Below are 19,347 nucleotides of genomic sequence, written 5' to 3' on the forward strand. Positions count from 1 at the left end.
CTTGGCAAAGGAGAAATGCTCACTAACAGGGATGTAAACAAATATGTGCACAACATTTGAGAGAAATAAGCTTTTTGTGCATATGGAACATTTCTGGGATATTTGATTTCAGCTCATGTAACATGGGACCAACACTTTACATGTTGCGTTTATATTTTTGTTCAGTATAAGATCCAGTGCACAGAAGAGTGGATCAGAAGCCAGTCCATGACGGCAGAAGGTCAGACTGATTGCAAATACATATTTGGCTTCCATTTAAGGGATCCATTTGAAGAAAATTGGCAATCACCCCCATAAACAGCTATCTACTTGATAACATACCTGCTACATCTTCAATATGAGCGTGAGTCCATTATCCAATTTATCATATTTACAGACTCATATAGAAATACTATCAAAGGGACCAATTATATTCTGATTTAACACTAGGCCTATTTATCTCTGCCATATTATTGGCAAATTATGTAAATTATATATACATGTATATTCAAATAGCCTACACTTTAAAAAAAAATATATATATATATATATTACCCCTCCCAGGGGCTATGGGTTTGCTAGATTTGATACATGGTGGTTTCAATGTAACTAGGTAAATGGTTTACCATTCTATTTCCAATGCATAGACTGTCTCCACAAAATGTATCCACAAGATGAAATCTGATACGATCCGTGGACGATGTCTTGACACAAAATGTCAGACACGACCGTGCGGTTGAGCCAATCAAGGTGCATGTTCAGCCTGTGTTTACTGGGCGCTGTCCAATTACAATTGAGTTCCGAGTGGTACTGACAGGCACGAACATCCGCGCTATGGACCAATCACTATTTGGAAGACGAGGGCATTCTTGCTTTTTTTCCGTCTCCGATTGGTCCTGCATGGTGTCAGATTTCTCGTCATTCAGCCAGCTAACGGAGAATAAGGGACGGCCTTCTCTAATCTTTCATTGAAAAAAGGCGAAGGCGAGACGAAAACACCGGTAAGTAATTAGAGGTTATAAATGTAAGGAATAGCACTAAAATATTGAGCGCAAACCATGAATAATTCCGTTTTCGGTATTCATCATCGCTGTATGACGGTGCTCGCCTGCTGTCACAAGACAACCGTGAGGAGGGGGGTCTGATGTACGGATGTTGTAAGGTCGTAAACAGAGGCAGGCCTATCTTCCAGTAAAATACCATATATTACCATCAACTATAGTCATCTTATTACACAGGTTTGTGTGCATGCAGGTAACCTACCGATAGTACGGCCGCCCACGGCGGAACTTGATAGCACAGCCGAATATTTAATGAAATGGTGTCGCCTGTGACCGGTCCTATACCTTTCTCCACCTTACAAGTTACATTGTCACTCCTCATAGATGTATGTAGATATTGAGAGTACCACAAGCGTTGTGTAACTCAGATTATATTGTATTCCAACTGCATGGGATGGTATAGCTAGAACCGTTTTAGAGTCGCTAGCTAAATATTTGTTATTTTTCTGTTTCACCCTCCAGCCAAAATGATCCACAGTCTGTTCCTCGTGAACTCCTCGGGGGACATTTTCCTGGAGAAGCACTGGAAGAGCGTTGTGAGCCGCTCCGTGTGCGACTACTTTTTCGAGGCGCAAGAGCGTGCTAGCGAGCCGGAGAACGTGCCCCCTGTCATCCCGACCCCCCACCACTACCTAATCAGTGTGCTCAGGCACAGCATTTACTTTGTGGCAGTGATCCAGAGCGAAGTGCCACCACTCTTTGTCATTGAGTTCTTACACAGGGTGGTTGATACATTCCAGGTTTGTACTTGGACTTGGTATACTTACTTTTCATCCATTTGCTTTCACATGTTCAGGCAGTTCATCACCACCAACTAGGTCTACCTTGCAATGTAAAAATCTGTTTCTTTGAGTTACTGATTGTCTTATTGTTAAGTTACCAAGTGTTGTAACTTTTTAAATGATGTAAGTCATTTATCTTCTCACTCTCCATTCCCTCTACTGATCCCTCCTTCCCTTGCCTCTAACTCCCTTCCTCCCTGTTGTCAGGACTACTTTGGGGTGTGCACGGAGGCAGCGATCAAGGACAATGTGGTGGTAGTATACGAGCTGCTAGAGGAGATGCTGGACAATGGTTTTCCCCTGGCCACAGAGTCCAACATCCTCAAAGAGCTCATCAAGCCGCCCACCATCCTGCGCACAGTGGTCAACACCATCACAGGTACCTGAACATTACGAAGTCTGCCTCACTATGTCATCACTTTTTCCTGACCATAACAACCTCAACACCCTAGTACTACACCAGGCAACTTGACCAGAAGAAACTCAGGCCCCTAGTCATGACATATAAATGTTCATCAATAGTTATATTTATTTACAGATTATTGGCAGCGGGCATTGGCTATGATATGTTTTTAAACTTTGCATTTAGACACCTGTCACTGTACACAACTATCTGAATGTATACATCCTGTTTGTCTTTCATTATGTTTGACTGTTCTGTTTGTAGGCAGCACCAATGTAGGGGAGCAGCTCCCTACTGGACAGTTGTCCGTGGTGCCATGGCGACGCACTGGAGTGAAGTACACCAACAACGAGGCCTACTTTGATGTAGTGGAGGAGATTGATGCCATCATCGATAAATCAGGTATAGTATGCATACTGCCCCATCATGGTCTCCATTAAAATCTGTCCTGACTCATTAAAAACAACAGAATCACAGAACTTGACATTCTGATTGACTCGTTCTCTTTCTCCATCTCTCTCTATTTCTCTCATACACTGTTAGGCTCCACTATCACAGCAGAGATCCAAGGGGTGATTGACGCCTGTGTGAAACTGACAGGCATGCCTGACCTCACTCTCTCGTTCATGGTGAGTCCTCTCTTTCTCTCTCTCTCTAGCCCAGGGGTGGGCAATCAATTTGGCTCGAGGGCCACATTGGGATTTCAAAATTCAGCGGAGGGACGCAAATATTTTTTGGGGGGCCAATTTGTTTTGGCAAAAGCATTACGGCCCAGAAAAATTGCAGTTATTTTAAAATATAGGTCCATTATAATTTTTGCATACTTTCTATCTGTACTGAACAAAAATATAAACGCAACATGTAAAGTGTTGATCCCATGTTTCATGAGCTGAAAGAAAATATCCCCGAAAATGTCCATACTCACAAAAAGCTTATTTCTCTCAAATGTGAACAAATTTGTTTATAACCCTGTTAGTGATAATTTTTATTTTGCCAAGATAATCCATCCACCTGACAGGTGTGACATATCAAGAAGTTGATTAAACAGCATGATCATTATACAGGTGACCTTGTACTGGGGACAATAAAATGTGCACTTTTGTCACACAACACAATGCCACAGATGTCTCAAGTTTTGAGGGAGCGTGCAATTGGCATGCTGACTGCAGGAATGACCACCAGAGCTGTTCCCAGAGAATTTAATGTTCATTTCTCTACCATAAGCTGCCTCCAACGTCGTTTTAAAGAATTTGTCAGTACGTCCAACCGGCCTCACAACCGCAGACCACGTGTAACCACGCCAGCCCAGGACCTCCACATCCGGCTTCTTCACCTGTGGGATTGTCTGAGACCAGCCACCCAGACAGCTGATGAAACTGAGGAGTATTTCTGTCCGTAAGAAAGCCCTTATGTGGGGAAACGCTCATTCTGATTGGCTGGGCCTGGCTCCGAAGTGGGTGGTAAATAATGTATTGTGTCATTTTGTAATCACTTTTATTGTAAAATAAGAATAGAATATCTTTCTGAACACTTCTACATTAATATGGATGCTACCATGATTACGAATAATTATGAATGAATAATGATGAGTGGGAATTACAGATGCACAAATATACTACATGACAAAATGCTTGTCGAACATCTCATTCCAAAATCATGGGCATTAATATAGAGTTGGTCCCCCCTTTGCTGCTATAACAGCCTCTACTCTTCTGGGAAAGCTTTCCACTAGATGTTGGAACATTGCTGCGGGGACATGCTTCCATTCAGCCACGAGCATTAGTGAGGTCGGGCTCTGATGTTGGGCGATTAGGCCTGGCTCGCAGTCGGCGTATCAATTAATCCCAAAGGTATTCGATGGGGTTGAGGTCAGGGCTCTGTGCAGGCCAGTCAAATTCTTCCACACCGATCTCGAACAAACCATTTCTGTATGGACCTCGCTTTGTGCACGGGGGCAAGTCATGCTGAAACAGGAAAGGGCCTTCCCCAAACTGTTGCCACAAAGTTGGAAGCACAGAATCGTCTAGAATGCCATTGTATGCTGTAGCATAAAGATTTCCCTTCACTGGAACTAAGGGGCCTAGCCCGAACCATGAAAAACAGCCCCAGACCATTATTCCTCTTCCACTGAACTTTACATTTGGCACTATGCATTGGGGCAGGTAGTGTTCTTCTAACTTCCGCCAAACCCAGAATCGTCTGTCGGACTGCCAGATGGTGAAGTGTGATTCATCACTCCAGAGAACGCGTTTCCACTCTCCAGAGTCCAATGGAGGCAAGCTTTACACCACTCCAGCTGACGCTTGGCATTGCGCATGGTGATATTCGGCTTGTGTGAGGCTGCTCGGCCATGGAAACTCATTTCATGAAGCTTCCGACGAACAGTTCTTGTGCTGGCGTTGCTTCCAGAGGCAGTTTGGAACTCGGTAGTGAGTATTGCAACCGAGGATAGACAATTTTTACGCGCTTCAGCACTCAGCGGTCCTGTTCTGTGAGTTTGTGTGGCCTACCACTTTGCAGCTGAGCTGTTGTTGCTCCTAGACGTTTCCACTTCACAATAACAGCACACACAGTTGACTGGGGCAGCTCTAGCGGGGCAGTAATTTTAAGAACTGACTTGTTGGAAAGGTGGCATCATATGACGGTGCCACGTTGAAAGTCACTGAGCTCTTCAGTAAGGCCATTCTACTGCTAATGTTTAGCTATGGAGATTGCACGGCGGTGTGCTCGATTTTATACACCGGTCAGCAACAGGTGTGGTTGAAATAGCCGAATTCATTCATTTGAAGGGGTGTCCACATACTTTTGTGTATATATATATATATAGTGTATCATGCCCCAAAAACATGCAAACCTCCTACCATTACCCATAACAGCGGAGGTTAGAGTTATTTTTTTTTGGGGTGTGATATTTATGCCTCTAACTTTCTCACTCATCGTTATTCTGGATTTGTTCACACACACACACATACATACATACATACATACACACACACACACACACACACACACACACACACACATACAGTGAAAAAACTCTAGACCACCTTTACTCCACACACAGAGACGCATACAAAGCTCTCCCTCGCCCTCCATTTGGCAAATCTGACCATAACTCTATCCTCCTGATTCCTGCTTATAAGCAAAAACTGAAGCAGGAAGCACCAGTGATTCGGCTAATAAAAAAGTGGTCAGATGACGCAGATGCTAAGCTACAGGACTGTTTTGCTAGCACAGACTGGAACATGTTCCGGGATTCTTCAGACAGCATTGAGGAGTACACCACATCAGTCACTGGCTTCATCAATAAGTGCATCGATGATGTCGTCCCCCACAGTGACCGTACGTACATACCCCAACCAGAAGCCATGGATTACAGGAAACATCCGCACTGAGCTAAAGGGTAGAGCTGCCGCTTTCAAGGAACGGGACTCTAACCCGGACGCTTATAAGAAATCCCGCTATGACCTCCGACGAACCATCAAACAGGCAAAGAGTCAATACAGGTCTAAGATTGAATCATACTACACTGGCTCTGACGCTCGTCGGATGTGGCAGGGCTTGAAAACTATTACAGACTACAAAGGGAAGCACAGCCGCGAGCTGCCCAGTGACACAAGCCTACCAGACGAGCTAAACCACTTCTATGCTCGCTTCGAGGCAAGCAACACTGAAGCATGCATGAGAGCACCAGCTGTTCCGGACGACTATGTGATCACGCTCTCCGTAGCCGATGTGAGTAAGACTTTTAAGCAGGTCAACATTCACAAGGCCGCAGGGCCAGACGGATTACCAGGACGTGTACTCCGAGCATGTGCTGACCAACTGGCAAGTGTCTTCACTGACATTTTCAACATGTCCCTGACTGAGTCTGTAATACCAACATGTTTCAAGCAGACCACCATAGTCCCCGTGCCCAAGAACTCTAAGATAACCTGCCTAAATGACTACCGACCCGTGGCACTGACGTCTGTAGCCATGAAGTGCTTTGAAAGACTGGTCATGGCTCACATCAACAGCATAATCCCAGAAACCCTAGACCCACTCCAATTTGCATACCGCCCCAACAGATCCACAGATGATGCAATCTCTATCGCACTCCACACTGCCCTTTCCCACCTGGACAAGAGGAACACCTACGTGAGAATGCTATTCATTGACTACAGCTCAGCATTCAACACCATAGTGCCCTCAAAGCTCATCACTAAGCTAAGGATCCTGGGACTAAACACCTCCCTCTGCAACTGGATCCTGGACTTCCTGACGGGCCGCCCCCAGGTGGTAAGGGTAGGTAACAACACATCTGCCACACTGATCCTCAACACGGGGGCCCCTCAGGGGTGCGTGCTCAGTCCCCTCCTGTACTCTCTGTTCACCCATGACTGCATGGCCAGGCACGACTCCAACACCATCATTAAGTTTGCCGACGACACAACAGTGGTAGGCCTGATCACCGACAACGATGAGACAGCCTATAGGGAGGAGGTCAGAGATCTGGCCGTGTGGTGCCAGGACAACAACCTCTCCCTCAACGTGACCAAGACAAAGGAGATGATTGTGGACTACAGGAAAAAAAAGAGGACTGAGCACGCCCCCATTCTCATCGACGGGGCTGTAGTGGAACAGGTTGAGAGCTTCAAGTTCCTTGGTGTCCACATCACCAACGAACTATCATGGTCCAAACACACCAAGACAGTCGTGAAGAGGGCACGACAAAGCCTATTCCCCCTCAGGAGACTAAAAAGATTTGGCATGGGTCCTCAGATCCTCAAAAAATTCTACAGCTGCACCATCGAGAGCATCCTGACTGGTTGCATCACCGCCTGGTATGGCAACTGCTTGGCCTCTGACCGCAAGGCACTACAGAGGGTAGTGCGTACGGCCCAGTACATCACAGGGGCAAAGCTCCCTGCCATCCAGGACCTCTATACCAGGCGGTGTCAGAGGAAGGCCCTCAAAATTGTCAAAGACTCCAGTCACCCTAGTCATAGACTGTTCTCTCTGCTACCGCACGGCAAGCGGTACCGGAGTGCCAAGTCTAGGTCCAAAAGACTTCTCAACAGCTTCTACCCCCAAGCCATAAGACTCCTGAACAGCTAATCATGGCTACCCGGACTATTTGCACTGCCCCCCACCCCATACTTTTTACGCTGCTGCTACTCTGTTAAGTATTTATGCATAGTCACTTTAACTCTACCCACATGTACATATTACCTCAACTACCTCAACTAGCCGGTGCCCCCGCACATTGACTATGCAACGGTACCCCCCTGTATATATAGCCTCCCTACTGTCACTTTATTCTATTGTATATATAGCCTCCCTACTGTCACTTTATTTTTACTTCTGCTCTTTTTTTCTCAACACTTTTTTGTTGTTGTTTTATTCTTACTTTTTTGTTTAAAATAAATGCACTGTTGGTTAAGGGCTGTAAGTAAGCATTTCACTGTAATGTCTGCACCTGTTGTATTCGGCGCATGTGACCAATAAAATTTGATTTGATTTGATTTGAAGTCGGAAGTTTACATACACCTTAGCCAAATACATTTAAACTCAGTTTTTCACAATTCCTGACATTTAATCCTAGTAAAAATTCCCTGTCTTAGGTCAGTTAGGATCACCACTTTATTTTAAGAATGTGAAATGTCAGAATAATAGTAGAGAAAATGATTTATTTCAGCTTTTATTTCTTTCATCACATTCCCAGTGGGTCAGAAGTTTACATACACTCAATTAGTATTTGGTAGCATTGCCTTTAAATTGTTTAACTTGGGTCCAACGTTTCGGGTAGCCTTCCACAAGCTTCCCACAATAAGTTAATTTTGTCCCAATCCTCCTGACAGAGCTGGTGTAACGGAGTCAGGTTTGTAGGCCTCCTTGCTCGCACATGCTTTTTCAGTTCTGCCCACACATTTTCAATAGGATTGAGGTCAGGGCTTTGTGATGGCCACTCCAATACCTTGACTTTGTTGTCCTTAAGACATTTTGCCACAACTTTGGAAGTATGCTTGGGGTCATTGTCCATTTGGAAGACCCATTTGTGACTAAGCTTTAACTTCCTGACTGATGTCTTGAGATGTTGCTTCAATATATCCACATAATTTTCCTTCCTCATGATGCCATCTATTTTGTGAAGTGCACCAGTCCCTCCTGCAGCAAAGCACCCCCACAGCATGATGCTGCCACCCCCGTGCTTCATAGTTGGGATGGTGTTCTTCAGCTTGCAAGCATCCCCCTTTTTCCTCCAAACATAACAATGGTAATTTGACCAAGAATGATGGAGTGTTGCATCAGATGACCTGGCCTCCTCAATCACCCGACCTCAACCCAATTGAGATTGTTTGGGATGAGTTGGACCACAGAGTGAAGGAAAAGCAGCCAACAGGTGCTCAGCATACGTGGGAACTCCTTCAAGACTGTTGGAAAAGCATTCCTAGTGAAGCTGGTTGAGAGAATGCCAAGAGTGTGCAAAGCTGTCATCAAGGCAAAGGATGGCTACTTAGAATCTCAAATATAAAATATATTTTGATTTGGTTAACACTTTTACAATGTAGAAAATAGTAAAAATAAAGAAAAACCCTTGAATGAGTAGGTGTGTCCAAACTTTTGACTGGTACTGTATGTGTATGTATGTATGTGTGTGTGTGTATATGTATATATATATATATATATATATATATATATATATATATATATATATATATATATATATATATATATATATACACACACACACTCCCCTACGTATTTATTTGGACTTCTACATGAATGTGGATGCTACCATGCGGGCCGGATCCGCTCTATCCAATCATTTATCTCCACTCCTGTCCCCTGCAAATAACCGATCACTCTCTGCCTCTCCGTATGAAATACTCATATTTTTCATATTTTTGATCTTTTATATAACTGTAGATTTCCTGTCCGTTTCTTTTTCTTCCTCTTTCTCTGTCTTGATAACAGTTTTTAAACTGTGTTGTATTGAATAACTGTGTCAAAATGGTCCTGTTTGTTTCTCTGTCAATCCCACTCTCTTTCTCTCTGTCTTGATACCCCTGTTTGATCCTGTCACCAGAACCCTCGTCTGCTGGATGATGTGAGCTTCCACCCGTGTGTGAGGTTCAAGCGCTGGGAAGCGGAGAGGATCCTCTCCTTCATTCCCCCAGACGGAAACTTCCGGCTGCTCTCCTACCACGTCAGCTCCCAGAAGTCAGTAGCTCTGTTCTCTTCTAGTCTTCTGCTCGGCTTTCTCAGGCTTTACAGTATTATACCACATACAGTGCCTTGGAAAAAGTATTTTCCCTGTTTATGATTTTCTCTATTTTTGCATTTTTTTTTTATACTGACTTCAACCAAAACCTAATATTAGATAAAGGGAACCTGATTTTACAAATAACAAAAAAAATGATACTTATTTAATTTAGTTAATTAACAAAGTTATGCAACACCCAATTCCTCTGTGTGAAAAAGTCATTGCACCCTTACACTCAATAACTGGTTGTACCACCTTTAGCTGCAATGACTGCAACCAAATGCTTCCTGTAGTAGTTGATCAGTCTCTCACATCACTGTGGAGGAATTTTGGCCCACTCTTGCATGCAGACCTGCTTTAACTCAGCGACATTTGTGGGTTTTCAAGCATGAACTGCTTGTTTCAAGTCCTGCCACAACATCTCAATTGGGATTAGTTCTGGACTTTGACTAGGCCAGTCCAAAACTTCAAATTTTTTGCTTTTTAACCATTTCCATGTAGACTTGATTGTGTGTTTTGGATCATTGTCTTGCTGCATGACCCAGCTGTGCGTCAGCTTCAGCTCACAGATGGATGGCCTGACATTGTTCTGTAGAATTCTCTGATACAGCGCACTCACTACCAAGATCCAAACTGCCTCTGGAAGCAATGTAAGCACAAAAACTGTTCATCAGGAGCTTCATGAAATGGATTTCCATGGCCGAGCAGCCGCACACAAGTCTAAGAACACTGTGCGCAATGCCAAGCATCAGCTGGAGTGGTGTAAAGCTCGCCGCCATTGGAGCAGTGGAAACACGTTCTCTGGAGTGATGAATCACGCTTCACCATCTGGCAGTCCGATGGATGATTCTGGGTGGATGCCAGGAGAACGCTACCTGCCCGAATGCATAGTGCCTCCTGTAAAGTTTGGTGGAGGAGGAATAATGGTCTGGGGCTGTTTTTCATGGTTCAGTCTAGGCCCCTTAGTTCCAATTAAGGGAAATCTTAACGCTACAGCATACAATGACATTCTAGACAATTCTGTGCTTCCAACTTTGTGGCAACCGTTTTTGGGAAGGCCCTTTCCTGTTTCAGCATGACAATGCCCCCGTGCACAAAGCGAGGTCCATACAGAAATGGTTTGTCGAGATCGGTGTGGAAGAACTTGACTGGCCTGCACAGAACCCTGACCTAAACCCCATCGAACACCTTTGGGATGAATTGGAATGCCGACTGCGAGCCAGGCCTAATCACCCAACATAAGTGCCCGACCTCACTAATGCTCTTGTGGCTGAATGGAAGCATGTCCCTGCAGCAATGTTCCAACATCTAGTGGAAAGCCTTCCCAGTAGAGTGGATGCTGTTATAGCAGCAAAGGGGGGACCAACTCCATATTGATGCTCATGATTTTGGAATGAGATGTTTCACGAGCAAGTGTCCACATACTTTTGGCCATGTAGTGTACATTTTTGCCTGTCTGCCCTAAAATGCAAAGTTTAAAAACATATCATAGCCAATGCCCGCTGCCAATAATCTGTAAATAAATATAACTATTGATGAACACATACAGTATGTCATGACTAGGGGCCTGAGTTTCTCTTGGTCAAGTTACAGTACTGTGAAAAAGTATTTGCCCCCTTTCTAATTTTCTCTACTTTTGCATATGTTTTATACTGAATGTTATCAGATCTTCAACCAAAACCTAATATTAGATCATGGGAACCTGAGTGAACAGTTCTTGTGCTGACGTTGCTTCCAGAGGCAGTTTGGATCTCGGTAGTGAGTGTTGCAGCCGAGGACAGATGATTTTTACGCGCTTCAGTACTCGGCGGTCCCATTCTGTGAGCTTGTGTGGCCTACCACTTCGCGGCTGAGTCATTGTTGCTCTTAGACGTTTCCACTTCTCAACACTTACAGTTGACCAGAACAGCTCTAGCGGTGCAGAAATTTGACAAACTGACTTGTTGGAAAGTTGGCGTCCTATGACGGTGCCACGGTGAAAGTCACTGAGCTCTTCAGTACGGGCCATTCTACTGCCAATGTTTGTCTATGGAGATTGCATGGCTGTGGGCTCGATTTTATACACCTGTCAGCAACGGGTGTGGCTGAAATAGCCGATTCCACTAATTTGGAGGGGTGTCCACAATTTTAGCATAACATGCACACACCTCTGCTTGCTTCCCAGTTTTTTAATGTTTACTTTTTCTTGTTATTGTCTTAATTTTAGTCTCCACCCATTAAGGTCAACAAGGTATTTCAAAGTAAATTGACATTGTAGTTGTGGCTCAAACCTAAACTAGTTTTAAAATGTTAGCTAGATGAAGACCTGTGTTTGGTTGGATGTTACATGAATGATTGAATGGATGTTTTTATTATCAAAACATCCATTTGACAAAGCCTTAAGATGTAAGTAGTATAGTGTCAGGAACATAGTGCAGTACCGTACGTGTTTATAGATTGGATTATTATCCCTTCTGGTTTTGCTTTGGAAAACCCAGGAACAATATTTGGCACCAACGCCAGTATGGCCCTGACATTTACATTATATATCCACATTTTTAGTTAGAAGTTTAAAATGTTGAAAGTTGTAATAACAATGTAACAAACTGACATCTGAGCAGAAAATGATTCACTTGTTTTATTCAGTACTAGTCACTCGCACACTTTGTGTTCAGTGTGCTCTGTGATGTTTTTCTCTCGGTGTCTGTCCTAGCTGTTATTCTGTGTCTGCCCCTCAGTCTGGTGGCCATCCCAGTGTACGTCAAGCACAACATCACGTTCAGGGAGGGTAGTTCTCAGGGCCGCTTTGAGCTGACCCTGGGCCCCAAGCAGACCATGGGGAAGGGAGTAGAGGCTGTTCTGGTCAGCAGCCAGCTGCCCCGCGGAGTCCTCAACACCAACCTCAACCCTACCCAGGGGACATACACCTTCGACCCTGTCACTAAGGTAAGGTGGTGGGAAAGGGAGTGTGTGTGCAGAGATGGACTTAACCGACCAGTTTGTGGTGTATGCTGTGAACTGAAGGGTATGTAATCATACATTCCGTGGGATGGTTGATTCCTCCCCCCACCCACCTCTGTGTATTCATAATAATACCCTTCTCCCTGTGTGAGGATATTGTGTTGTCCCTATGCAGCTCCTGTCGTGGGACGTGGGTAAGATCAACCCTCAGAAGCTGCCTAGTCTGAAGGGCTCTATGAGCCTGCAGGCAGGGGCCTCCAAGCCAGACGAGAACCCTACCATCAACATCCAGTTCAAGATCCAACAGTCGGCCCTCTCCGGTAAAACACACACACACACGCACACACAGACAGGTAGCCTCGAGGTTAGTGTTGGGCCAGTAACCGAAAGGTCGCTGGTTCGAATACCGGAGCCGACAAGGTAAAATATCTGTCGCTGTGCGCTTGAGCAAGGCCCTTAATCCTAATTGTTCCAGGGGGGCTGTACAATGGTGACTCTGACCATGACCCCACTCCCCGCAGGAGTCTCAGGGGGAGTTGGGATATGCAAATAAAACATTTCCATTACACACTTGTGTTTAACAGGACGAATATAAGCACCCCCAAAAATTATTATTATTAGTATTATACAGACACCTTATCATAATTGGTTATTACACTCTAGAGTAGAAGTTGCCACTTAGCAGCTGATTTAGTATCAGTTTACTTTACCCATATTCTTAACCGTAATCATTTTAGGGAATAAAGAAATATCTAACCCTAGATCAGATCTTTATTAATCTTCTATCTACTAACTCCATATTACACAGCATTCTCAGCAGACAGTCACATGACATCCACACAGCTCATTCACAGTGACAGCTTTTACCATTAGATGGAAACAAGATACTTAATCTCTATTTAATCTATATGATCCTCAGAGGTTTGCATCTGTTTCCAAAAGGGATATACATGTAGGTTATTTCCCTTGCAGTGGCCAAATCAATTTTTTATATGATTTTACTTGTTCTTCTCCAGGACTGAAGGTGAATCGGTTGGATATGTACGGGGAGAAGTACAAACCATTCAAAGGCATCAAGTACATGACCAAAGCTGGCAAATTCCAGGTCCGGACATAGAGGCTGGGCTCGCCACTCTCTGGCCTCTGCACCACAACCACTACTGTACAACGGAGAGGAGGAGGTTTCGGGGGGGGGGGGAATAAATATAGGGAAGGGGGTGGCTATGGTACATTCCCTGTGTAAATGCATTTCAGGATTTATCCACACAAACTGTGGGCTCTGCTGTCTAACTGAACTACTACAGAATGTGACACGACACACAAAAGCCTCTTTAATGGAGTTGTTTGCACAGTCAAATGTGTTATTTAAGTGGCCACCAGTCTCAATGTAGCTACAGCTCTTGTAGTAGGCGTAGAATGGGTATCTGTGTTGTATGTCATTTCTGGTTCTCTTTCCAAGCTCTTTGCTGTCCTTTGAGTTCCTCTTGTGAGTGAGAATGGCAGGCAAAACGGTTTGTGTGCTTCCCTCAGATGTGTTACTACTGTCTACTGCTAGAACCTCTCTTCTCATGCTTCCATCGATTCCTTATAATCAACAGCCCAGAGTTTCTTCTGGTCAGGTCACATGACCAGGAAAAGCTCCTGGCGCTACTTATATTACATTCCTTATGTTATCCCTCTGTCCCCTTGGTATTTTCTCCCTTCACTTATTCCAAAACTCCCCGTTTCCTTAAATTTTCTTCTAAGTCCTCTGAACCATATTTATTTATTTGTCTGTCTGCCTTGTCTGTCATCAACACTGAAGTCAACACACTGGAGTTTGAGAATGTGACATGAAATCCCTTCCCCTGAATCATGCACTACCATACTCATTGTTCTATCAACAGTTAGTACTGTATGTATAACCATGTCCTTCCAAATCAAATCTAATGGTTGTAGTATGTTACTGCTTTTCTCTCTTTCTATCATATAAGGTGTCATGTTGAGCACCTTGCTGTGGCTTACCTGAAGTTTTATCCACCTTAATCCCTCCTGATTACTTTTTAATTATTATTTATTGACCAATGATTGATCAGCGACTGAATCCTGATCCAAGCACCAAATCTTATACTGTATATCCCTATTAAATAATGCAGCACAGATTTATATTTTTTACTCTATAGTGAATTCTACAGAGGCTTGTATTTAAGACCACCATAAAGACCAATAAGATGAAACATGCTGGCCCTTTATTATGTTATTGAAGCTGTGACACACAGTGGCCTGGCTGGCTTTCCTCTTTGTAGGTATGTTCTCTATACTGACTGACATACTACAGTTTGATGGTAACGATGGGTTACCCTATCAAGAATGTTAAAGGTTTGCGTTTGTGTTTACAGCTTTTGTGTGTCTGTCAAATGAATTCAAACTGAGTTTTACAATGGTATGATATTAAAGATTTAAGAATTTATATGATATACCCTGAATTATCCAGTCCATTTTTGTCCTCTCAGTTAGTGGATACTTTGTAACTACTACAATGTAGTCAGTGTAGATCTGGCTGTTACCAACTTAAAGAACCACATTTTTCTACATGTCTGTAACAACAAACACATTGAGTATTATAAGAGCCCATTTATGAAGATGTATGGGAGGTTTGATGTTTTTGGTTTGATGAACTAAATGATGAACAAATGTTGTGGGGTGTGGTTATTTTCTACCCCACATCATAGGTAGGCTACAATGAACATTACTCTCAAATTATTATATCTTTGAGAGATATTCCAAACTTAACGTTTAGACAAATAGCCCACACCAATTACTATTATGGACTAGGCTGTGGAAAATGCCATCATGGCAAAAACCAATCATAATTAGGACATAGACCATCTCATATTTGTTTTCTTAGCATCTGAAAAGTAATCCCATGATTTATAATTGATGTCATTTCATGTTTAAATTTTATTGAGGGTTTGTGTAAAACGTAAAAAATGTGTCCTATCTGAGATGAGAATGACGTCATGGGGAGAAGAGTTAACCCTGTCGTTCCACTGTTTGTATCGAACTCCATTCCGTAATTTGCTGATCACTTTAACCTCCACAACGTTTCTGCTCTCCTTTTCTTCCTTCTCCTCTTCGTCTTTTAACTCTAACCAGACCTCGGACCTTCAACGAGTCACTAAGTGAAAAACTGTGTCAAATAAGTTTTAAGACAGTCGCGCATTTTCTCTGAAAGTTTATTGGCTACATTTTGTTTTTATTCTGGGAGTTGAGTTGCTTTTGATGTTACTTTTCCATTGCAATTTTTTGTACAACCTTTCTCATTATTATCATTCACCTTCGAATAACTTTTCAATAATAATATCTAGAGCTAAGCCTTTGAAGAGGGAGTTTATGCTGTTTTTTTGTTGTTTTTTAAAACTTTATCTAAGGTGAAAAATCGAGGCATTTAAAGACCCACCCGTCAAACGTGGTATGTATCCCATCTCTTGAGATATTTCTCTATTTCATTTCGATGGCCATCAGCCTTTCCAATAGCCTAACAGCTTGTTGTCAAAATAAATATGGATGTGTATTCCACCTAGTGAAAGTGAGTAGTATCTCACCAGTAAAGCAATTAGTCAAATACACATTGGGGCCACTGATAAACTCCATAATTAGTTGTGTTACTTCACACATGCCTTAACAGATTTATGTGTTCTGTTTGACAGATAAGGTTTATGTAAATGTGATGATCCCATCTAATTGTGTATTGTTTTATCTTATGTTTTTCTCACTTTCATCCTTCAATCATTGTTCTTGTCTATTAGCTACCTGGGGTGATGTTTTAAAAGTCTTTATTTTATGTTTTTTCCTCTCCAACACCTTTCACTGACACTTCAATAAACTATAGAAAAAGTGTTTAATACATGAGTTATAACCATCATTGTTTATAATAACGGATTGTGTAACAGTCTTGTGCAGCGCTTGCGTTTGCCTCCAGTTAAAGCAACCGGTATAAATTGCTGAATAAGCCATGTGCTTATTTGGGAAGTAGGGTAGTGGAGCGCGTGTTGCATTGTGGCAACGTTCCATTGTATCTGATTCTGCACAATACTTTCACAGGAAAGTTGCCTAATTAATTCCGGTTGCCAAATACTGTCTAATTTTGTGGCTAGACCTACATTTGCGAACAGGTGGCATTGGATAGCCTATATTTAGGCTTTTTCCTAACGATTTTTCCATTCCAGCATCATTCTGTTTTGTTGTGTATAGGTTTTTGCACACAACCAAACAAGACAAAAATAAACTAAAATATTGCACAATTCACCCTTTATTTACGCTCAGTATGCATGGTTACACAGGCCTATATAGGCTTATCCTATATTGTCCTAATATACCTGTTGTTCACACCTGTCCATAGGCACTTCATTGGACATCTATATATTTGGGTTGATGATGCATAGGCCTACTAAAAAGGTTGTAGATGTATTTATTTATTTATTTGGACAACAATAAGGGTTGATGTAGCCTAGGCTTGGATGTAGAAGATTGACACCCAATATGCAGATTTTTAGGTCTCTATCATGCCTACTGAATGAAGTCAATGTTCATGTGGTTGGTTTGTATCAGAGAGCTTGGGACTAACGTTATAAGGTTCATTTTGCAAAACGATGATTCTGACATAATTGGCTTTACATTCCCGAATGGTTTGAATGGTGTCAGCAATTTTGATCTTGTATTCTTTTGAATTTAACAACATGAATTGGGTTATTTAAAGTACTATACAGGTAGAGAACATTGAACCAAACAAGGCAATGCCAATAACTCATTTTTTTTTATAAAAATACAGATAGTCCCAAGGTCTAGTAATGGCAATTTCGGACACTGATCCGTCTGAATAGTGGTTGTGACTAATGTTGTAATAATAACGACTTTGTAACAATGTTTGGGACGATTGATAATATTGCTAAACTAAAGTAAGAAATAAACTAGTGGGTTCTCTATTGCGCGAGAAAAGACTTCACCTCATCTGCGGATTTGCACAACGGAAAAGCATCTTCTTCATGTCTTTCGAATTTCAGACACGTTGACGATATATATTAGTCGGCCTAATAATAATTCGTCAGAGCACATTCAATTAGAAAGTGTAATGATACATTTCTGAGTGTATCTTTGTATCTGGACAATATGAAACGAGATGCTACAGCAGTGATTCAACATGAGTGTGATTCAACATCAGCGTAGGCCTACTGCCATGGAGAAACAATTTGGCTACAGCGGGTTTATCCGCACAGTTAAAACATTTCAGTTTAATGAGTCTGACTACGGAACAAAGAACTCCGTCGCGGGCATCAACGAAACCCCCTTTCTCATTCATAGAGGACAAACAAAGCCCCCTCCTCGTGGGGAGGGATCGCCATTATAGAACTCGCAATAGGCCCATATCGACCCATGTGCATTTAATCTGCCTGTGAAAGAGTGTCAGCCAACATAAAAATAGACTGGCATCCCCAGACCCAGCCATTTCTAATGACAGGTCTAGACTACTAATAACTGTCATGATGTGTGATTTATGTATTTCCCAGTAAAGCAGTAATTGATAGATTTGTGTGGGGGAAAATGACAGGTGAATTTTGTATTCTCATATTTTCTCAGTTTATTGGCCTACATGGAACACACACATTGCTATTGTCCATTGTAAGTAACTGTTCTCTCTTCCATATTTCTCTCCATGCTGTCTATTCCCACTTTCAGACAGCTACCAGGTAGGCAACTGCTGGACAGGCGAGACCAGACCATGTCTCCTCTCACACCTCCTCCCCTGCTGTGGTTATGGCTGACCCCTATCTGTCCCTCTGGGTAGCTGGGAAAGATGCCGTATCGCCAACAACCAATCTCATCCAGCAGGCCAACCAGGAGACTGACAGGACAGGATGGACTAGACTAGCATCTAGAAGTAACGTACGCCTCAGCCCTTCTCAGCTCTTCTCAGCTCTTACAACAACTACCTTCCCAACTCCAGAACTCCCATTAGACTACACTACTCTGTGTTGCTGCTGTTCTGTTTTTATCCCTCACATTGCTACCAGGACTGCAGCTAGGCTTTAGACTGGACTGTCTGTCAGCATGCACAGGGCCAAGGGAGGGCCTGGCCCCCCACCCTTCCAGGACATCTATGAATTCTCCATGGACAGTGACGAGACCGGGACCCAGATCTTTCTGCGTGGCCCGAGGGTAGCCATGGAGGGCCCAGGGGTGCGCCTCTCCCCTCACTCCGAGTATATCCAGACTGAGCACCAGCAGGGCGGTCTCTTCTCCCTTGGGCCCCCCGCCCATGGAGTGCCCCACGCGGCCCCACAGGGTAAGAAGAGGAGGCGGTGTGGCGTGTGTGCCCCCTGTATGCAGAAGGAGAACTGTGGCACCTGCAGCAACTGTATGAACCGTAAGATTGGGAAGCAGATCTGTAAGCTGCGTAAATGTGACCAGCTGAAGAAGAAGGGACAGAAGGACTGGGAGGTGAGTGGAAATGACTGACCAAACTTCTAACTAACGCACATTTTCATGATATAGTCCCAGTGCCTATTTCTCCTAGGTCAGTGTGAGACTGATTCCCAGTGGCTATTTCACCTAGGTCAGTGTTAGACTGGTTAGAGCTGATTGAGGGAAATTGAAGTTCAACATTTTTACTAGAAAATGTCTCTCTAAGATATAGGACCCTAAAATGTAAATGTCATGACCCATATCCATTTAACAGTTTAAACATTAAAGGGTTTATAGGTTTAGTTTTGTTTACAGATAATGGCCATATGTGGACATACCACAGCAGAGGAGGATTGTATTTGGGTTCCATAACTGATTAATCACATTAATTTAAAAACAGCTAACTTTTCTTTTTGAGTTTTACAAATACAGATTTTAAAGTCCATGTAGCTGGCTGTCTTAGAAGGTTTTCATCAGACCACCTAATTCATG

At 43.1% G+C, this 19,347-nt stretch overlaps 2 protein-coding genes across 5 annotated transcripts in view; both read left to right on the forward strand.

Annotated features, from left to right (window-relative positions):
* Positions 1-850: 850 nt before the first annotated feature.
* LOC121585021 (AP-3 complex subunit mu-2) lies at positions 851-14,870 on the forward strand. 3 transcript variants are annotated; one of them, XM_041901337.1, is made up of 10 exons: positions 851-980; positions 1,503-1,780; positions 2,030-2,201; positions 2,490-2,627; positions 2,769-2,854; positions 9,298-9,431; positions 11,681-11,704; positions 12,192-12,399; positions 12,590-12,734; positions 13,431-14,870. In XM_041901337.1, the coding sequence occupies exons 2-10, from the start codon at positions 1,508-1,510 to the stop codon at positions 13,529-13,531; spliced, it is 1,281 nt and encodes a 426-aa protein (XP_041757271.1). In that variant the 5' UTR covers positions 851-980; positions 1,503-1,507; the 3' UTR covers positions 13,532-14,870. The 3 variants fall into 3 exon arrangements, with proteins under 3 accessions (XP_041757271.1, XP_041757273.1, XP_041757272.1); XM_041901338.2 differs by lacking the exon at positions 851-980 and adding an exon at positions 1,110-1,217; XM_041901339.1 differs by lacking the exon at positions 11,681-11,704 and having other exon boundaries at positions 852-980.
* Positions 14,871-14,969: 99 nt separating this feature from the next.
* LOC121585020 (methylcytosine dioxygenase tet3-A-like) overlaps positions 14,970-19,347 on the forward strand; it is a 52,642-nt gene continuing 48,264 nt past the window's right edge. For both annotated transcript variants that reach the window (XM_041901336.2, XM_045225756.1), the window contains exons 1-2: positions 14,970-15,865; positions 18,130-18,891. In XM_041901336.2, coding sequence (XP_041757270.2) covers positions 18,502-18,891 — 390 coding nt within the window. In that variant the 5' untranslated portion in view covers positions 14,970-15,865; positions 18,130-18,501. The remainder of the gene's footprint in view (positions 15,866-18,129; positions 18,892-19,347) is intronic.

This window comes from Coregonus clupeaformis, chromosome 16, assembly GCF_020615455.1.
Source record: "Coregonus clupeaformis isolate EN_2021a chromosome 16, ASM2061545v1, whole genome shotgun sequence".
Classification (NCBI taxonomy): Eukaryota; Metazoa; Chordata; class Actinopteri; order Salmoniformes; family Salmonidae; genus Coregonus; species Coregonus clupeaformis.